Genomic DNA, 7,051 nt, shown 5'->3' on the forward strand with positions numbered 1-7,051 from the left:
AAACTCGAATTTTTATTTAAAAAATCTGAGTTTTTTTTTTTAGGCAAAATAGCCCATCTCTAGATGGTATTAATGTTTGTTACAGATTTGATGACGTCAATGCATATGAACACGTTTTTACACAAGTTCCAATCGGATTTCATCCCATATGACGTAATTATATTCTAGTTTATGTGACTTAAAAATGTAGTAGGCGAAAACTATCATGAAAAATTTACAAAATTAACACTGGCGACCAGTCACACACGTTTCAGTTAGCTTAGCATGTAGCAACTTCTGTCTGAGAGGGGGTCAAAGGGTAAAGGGGTGGGGCTTAGTATCACGTCCACTTGTAGCCTAAAACTGTCTAATCAGACAAATGAAAACAGTAGAAAAAAAACGTAATTAGGAAATATTGTCATAGGTTAAGTTATGGGACTTAAGATATACAGAAAAATAATACCAAACTCATAACATAATGACTCTGAGAGAAAAGAGGGTTGAAAAAGTCACATTATATATTAGAATACAACAAGTTATATCCAAATATTTTAGTTTTACAGTAGTTACAGTGAGTTTCTTGGGTACACAATTTCAAGTTAATGATATAATCTGCTTTGGAAAAAATTAAAAAATAGATACTTTTCTCACTTATTGTCACACCTTATTTCCATGTAAAATAATAATAATAATAATAATAATAATAATAATAATAATAATAATAATAATAATAATAATAATAATAATAATAATAATAATAATAAGGCATGGCTCTCTATGGTTTAATTATTCAATGTTTCAGGAGTTTTATTTACAGTATTATGTACAATTACATAACATTTATTTATTTTCTACTTTCTTTACCAACACAAACAAAACAAAGTCACCACAGTCATAACAATGATAAGCACTATGACAAATACACAACGATTGAAACAAAATACAGTACACAGGCAACATTGACAAACAAACGGAAAGTAAAACAAAATGAAAAAATAAATAAAACCAAAATAATTCAGAAAACCATTTAAAAAAATACAAAGGTGGAACACATGGTTTTGTTTTCTGACTGCCTTTTTTTTTTAATTTTTTTTTTATTGTGTTGTACAAAAGTCATAGTCTTTGTTTGTAAACTAAACCAAGTCTTACAAAAGAGCCAGAAATCCAATCCTGTAATGAAATCCAGTGAAATTGAAATTATATAGATCGTCTCAGGGGACAAATAATTACAATAGCAGCACTACCAGGTGGGGGAGCTGGACAGTGCACATTCATGGTTGTAAAAGTTGATGTATCTATTAAAGTTTTTCTTTAAAACATGTCTTATTTGTACTTGATGTCAATGTTTTTGTTTCTGTACAGCAGCAAAACCAGTTTTTTTTTTAAAGCACTAAAACCGGAAGTGATCCTGCAGCAGCAGCCGTAGAAGAAGAAGAAGAAGAAGAAGAAGCCGGTGACGCGGGAACTTTTGTAAACACCAGCTCTGCTGCTAAAGGTTTCACTTTGACATAAGTTGCTGTGCAATAGTTGCTTTGGATTTATTGGAGATACCAGCAGTAAGTGACCTCTGTTGTCGCTCTTTTATCTTTCATGATGATATTTAGCTTAGATCAGTCAGTGAAACGGTGAAGTACAGCAGCCTAGTTTACACTGATATAGTTTGCGTCTAGTTCTGGTACATGCTTACATTATGAGGTAATACATTATGCTATTAGTTTTGGTACATGCATGTACTTATTACCTCATAACTACTTGACTTGAAATAACAAAGGCATTCTATATAAGCATAAATCTGTCTTTTTTATTTTATTTTTTTAACGTAATATTGGTTTCTAAACATTATCGCATGGGTTGAATTGACGAGTTTCTGATTAATGAAAGACTTTCTCTAAAAATACTAAATCCCTGTCTCTCCTGCAGACCAAGGTTTTTCATGTCCTCTGATGTGTGTCTGCTTTTAAAAAACTAAAAGAGGCTCGATGGCTGCAAACTTGCATTTTTTGTTTTGTTTTTAAATCCCTAACAGATAGAACTGCTGGATAAATTTCATCCTTTGAATAAAAACATCTCTGTATGAACCATGCTCCAGAAATACATGACATTCCCCTTGTTATTCCACATTGGAATGCTTTTTTAGTTGGTGTATGGTGGACAAAGGTATATCTGATACGATTTAAGTTGAAAAAACATTTCATGAATGAACTTCTATTCTGCCAAAACGTACCTAACGCTAAAATAGATTTAAGAGTTTATTTGTAGGTTTTGCAAATGTCGTTCACTTACTTGGGTATTGCTAAAAATGTAAAAACCTATGTGATTTTAATGATTTAAAAAAACTGTTTATCTTGTCTTGGAATAGTGTATAAACTTTTTTTTTTTTTTTAAGAAAGTATACTAAATAAGAAAAAGAAAACATTATTCCTCTTCTTAACACAAAGTGCTTTTCAGATTAAACACATTTTCCCCATTACATACTTAATGTTCACGCAGCCAAACAAATGTAGAGTGAAATACATACATAAAATATTAAGTATACTCTTTTATCTTTAGACGGACATGATGAAAACCACAACATATACAGTGATGAGATGGTTTTAAAAATAATTAAATGTCCCAGAAAGTGCCTTAAAAGTTGATATGCACAGTGGAAGGAAAGCATTTTATTAGTAAATATCAGTGCATTAATTTAGTAGATTTAGTGTATAAACAGCTTTTTTATACAGTTTATGGTTATAAGTGCTCCTACTGTAGGTAGCCTATATTTATTTATCAATTGATTTTGTTTACAATTACCGAGTTACAATCGTTTGTTTTTCTTTTTAAACCAATGATCTTGTTCAGGTCTCAGGAGCCTTTCTAGGTTAAAGAAGGTCCATAGCTTACCAAATTATCACATGGCTAATACATTGAAACAGAGAATCACAGGCACAGACACATCCAACGTTTATTGTTTATGGGATTTCCCCTCAACACTTACAGCAACAGAATGCTAAAACAACCATTATGTTGGGAAAACTGAAATGAATGACAATGATGGTTACTAAATTATTTTTAAAAAAACGACAAAAATAACTGCTATTAATGAAAGCCTCAGTGGTTTCTTCTGAAGTGACGAGGTTTGGAAAGTGTTTGTGATGTCAACATCACGTAATGGGCCAAAACTGCAGCTCTGCCCTCAGACGACCTAATCTGTCCAACAGTCTGCAGTTTGCTTTTGTTTATTAAAGACTCTGGACAGATGTTATTGGTCACCCCCTAAAACCAGATATAAGACCAAAGTTGACCGAGCATTTGTGGTGGCTGCACCTCGACTCTGGAATAATTTGCCCTGGCATATCTACTCTGAGGTTTTTAAATCATCTTTAAAAATACACCTCTTTTCCCTGGCTTTTAATCAAAGTTAAACAAACATGGCAAGTCTTAATTTGTTTTAATCTATTTTATTTGTGTTTTTGAACATGTGTATTGTTCTTAACCATTGTAATCTGTACAGCACTTTGGTCAACTCCGGTTGTTTTAAATGTGTTTTATAAATAAAGGTTGAGTTGAAAGGTTGACAAAAGTCTTTATTATGAAAATCCAGCATTCTTGGAAGAACAGGAAATTCTATTTCTCTTGTGTCGGAAAGTATTGAAGGCTGTGTGTTGAACTTTTGTGTGCGTAGGTAGACCTCAGTTTTTTAATGTGTTCATGTATTATTTATGACATTCATCCACTCTTCTTTCACCAGGCTGGAGCAGGCCAGGCATGAGTGGTGCACACCTGGACGAATGGCAGAGGAGGTCCTTTGACATTTCCTCTGGCAGCTTAACACCTGAACAGACGGCCGATGCCTACCGGGCCCACATCCTCTCCATTCAGTATGCATGGGCAGGTTCCCAGCTCTCTGAGGCCGGAGCGGCCAGCCTGCTCAGGACCTACTGTGAACGCTACGCTGCAGTGCTGGACTCAGACGACTCACGCACAGGGCTAAACAACTATGCAGAGAGTGTGCTTCACCTGGCTCGGAGTCAGAAGAACTACAGTGACAAATGGGAGTCGGGCCTCACTGCAGACAGCCTTCTGAAGTTAGCCAGCGTGCAGAAGATGTTAGGGGCAAAGATGGAGAGAGATTTTTCAGTGGCACCAGCGGATGTTAACATAACAGTGGGACAGGAGAGTAGAGGCAGCTCGTACTCCGTTCCTTTACCGACTGTCAGGTCAGAGGCTACAATGTTTAAAAATGCAGGAGTGTCTCACTTCAATTCTGAAGTTAATCACGCTCCTGGTAATTCAACTTTTCCTTCTTCTGAAAGGCCAAGAGATAGTGACTTTATTGCATCTAATCCAAACTCAATCTCCCGACCTGTTGTACAAGCACAGTCTGTTTACAACCACCCGTCAGGTCTTCCACAAATAAATATTGGATCTACAGGTGGTCCACAGAACTTTCAGTCATCCTTTTATCCCACCTCTAACTCAGCCAAGCGAAAGAACTTTAGCAATGGCGAAGGCTTTGATGTAAACCAAGGGCAGCATGGCAGTAGAGGAAGTGTTGACCCGCGACCAGGAACCAAATTTAAATCAGCTCGTGAGCAGTTTATGGTTGAACAGCAGAAAAAACATTCCTATCAGCCCCAAAGAGGTCAGACCCCTGGGCTGGGAGCAGCTATGAAAAAATCTCTTGGTGCCAACAGGCCTCGAGGGGCTTTTTCTAAGTTTGTGTCGCCCATTCCACGACAAGAAGGAGAGGATGGCTGCAGCAGCAGCAGCTCGCACCAGGAGCCCCAGATTGTGGATGAGCGTCTGAAGAATTTTGAGCCAAAGATAGTGGAGCTGATAATGAGTGAAATCATGGACCACGGGGCCCCTGTGGCCTGGGAGGACATTGCAGGCCTGGAGTTTGCCAAGACGACCATAAAGGAGATCGTGGTTTGGCCAATGCTGCGACCGGACATCTTCACCGGCCTCCGTGGGCCGCCTAAAGGCATCCTGTTGTTTGGACCTCCAGGGACGGGAAAAACTCTCATAGGGAAATGTATTGCTTGTCAATCAGGGGCCACCTTCTTCAGCATCAGTGCATCATCGCTCACGTCTAAGTGGGTGGGTGAGGGAGAGAAAATGGTGCGGGCCTTGTTTGCCATCGCCCGCTGTCACCAACCTGCAGTCATTTTCATTGACGAGATCGACTCGTTGCTGTCCCAGCGTACTGACGGGGAGCACGACTCGTCTCGTAGGATAAAGACTGAATTCCTAGTTCAGTTGGATGGGGCGACTACTGCAGCTGAAGACCGGATTTTAGTCGTTGGTGCCACCAACCGCCCTCAGGAGATCGATGAGGCCGCGCGCCGACGCCTGGCCAAGAGGCTTTACATACCACTGCCCGAGGCCGCAGCCCGAAAGCAGATAGTGGTGAACCTCATGGCCAAGGAGAAAAACCAGCTGAGACAGCAGGAACTGGAGAGCGTCGTCACTGCATCTGAAGGTTTCTCAGGTGCCGACATGACTCTGCTTTGTCGGGAGGCTGCACTGGGACCCATTCGCAGCATCCAGCTCAGTGACATTGCCACCATCACCGCAGACCAGGTGCGACCGATCCTCTACGGAGACTTTCAGGAAGCTCTGAAGACGGTCCGGCCCAGTGTCTCAACTAAAGAATTAGATATGTACGAAGAGTGGAATAACACTTATGGATGTGGACGTTAAAGTCAGCTTTTTATCCTCTTCCTCACTTCAAGTTTACTATGTTAATAAGTTAATAAGCAAGTATAGGTATTGCCTTTATTTTTTCTAAATGCAGTTTTTGTAATAATTCATGTTACCTAAATCCTACTAATATGCATCACACGTTCATTTGATGTGGAACTGTTTGTTCATTTTTTTGTTAGAAATCTTTTTCGCTATGATTCTCAAACTCCATGATTTACAGGGACCACCATGTTGTTTTCGTAACCTGAGCTCTTTAATTCTCTCGTAATCGGAACTGATTCAGCGGCTTTGTTTTTCTCTATGGTTCTGGTCATGTATCTATAGTCATATTAGATTTATGTTTTTGTTTTTTTTTCTGCTTTTATTCTTTTTGTCAGGTTTTGACTGTGACAACAGGTCATAATTTAAATAAAGAGTTGCCTGACATTTATCAGAATCAATTTATTGCCAAGTACAGTATTAGACAATACCAGCAATTTTACTAAAAAACATAAACTAGAAACAGTGTAATAATAAATATGAAGGATTAATATAAACATGAATGACAAAAATGCTTTTCTAAGGGATTTACAGTTAAAATATGTTTATACCCATTGGTTAATAATAAATTGTTCAGTTTTTCTCATACCTAATGCTGCTGACTTGTTCTCAGTTTGTGTAATATCATTTAATTAAGCCTTTTCTAACAGTCCACACTACAAAATGATGTATGATTCATGCTGATATCATATCGGATTGATATCGGTATCACTATCAACCAATACTCAAGCATACAATATCTGTATCATATCAGAAGTGAAAAAGTTGTGTTGGGACATGTACCTACACTTCTACAATGGACATTTTCACAATTCAATCAGATTCACATAATGTAACAAAGTATTTGCGGTGCAGGACCAGATGTTAAGAACATATTCTCCAAGCTAAATTATTTTTTAGCATTATTACTACTTCTCACTCTCCATGTCTGCTGGAATTGGCTCCAGAATCTACAGGAAAAGTGGATATAGATGATGAGACAAGACAATAAAAGACCTAATCTGAGTCAAAAACAATTCATTTTGTTGTATAAAAATGTTCATCATCTACATCTTAAGTGACAATAATGAGACTGATAAATTAAAAAAAATACATCTGAACAATAACTATATAAGAATATATTCATTTTTTCATCAACTAATAAAAACTGAACTAATTTGTTTGGAACATTAGTTCTGATTGGTCTTGATCACATCAAATTGGTGTATTAACAAACACTAACCCTCAGGAATCGACAGATGCACAAATTTATGTTGTATATTTTAGTCGACTTGATTATAATTGAAATAGTCCTGATGACTAAATTATGACTAAAAGTAAATTGCATTAAGAAATTTGCTGTCAA

The 7,051-nt window shown here is 37.4% G+C and overlaps 1 protein-coding gene across 1 annotated transcript; it reads left to right on the forward strand.

Annotated features, from left to right (window-relative positions):
* Positions 1-1,407: 1,407 nt before the first annotated feature.
* Positions 1,408-5,872, forward strand: fignl1 (fidgetin-like 1). The gene is made up of 2 exons (XM_028469160.1): positions 1,408-1,535; positions 3,710-5,872. Exon 2 carries the CDS (start codon positions 3,727-3,729, stop codon positions 5,662-5,664), a length of 1,938 nt encoding a protein of 645 aa, XP_028324961.1. The 5' UTR covers positions 1,408-1,535; positions 3,710-3,726; the 3' UTR covers positions 5,665-5,872.
* The last annotated feature ends 1,179 nt before the right edge of the window (positions 5,873-7,051 follow it).

Source organism: Gouania willdenowi, chromosome 15 (assembly GCF_900634775.1).
Source record: "Gouania willdenowi chromosome 15, fGouWil2.1, whole genome shotgun sequence".
Taxonomy (NCBI): Eukaryota; Metazoa; Chordata; class Actinopteri; order Blenniiformes; family Gobiesocidae; genus Gouania; species Gouania willdenowi.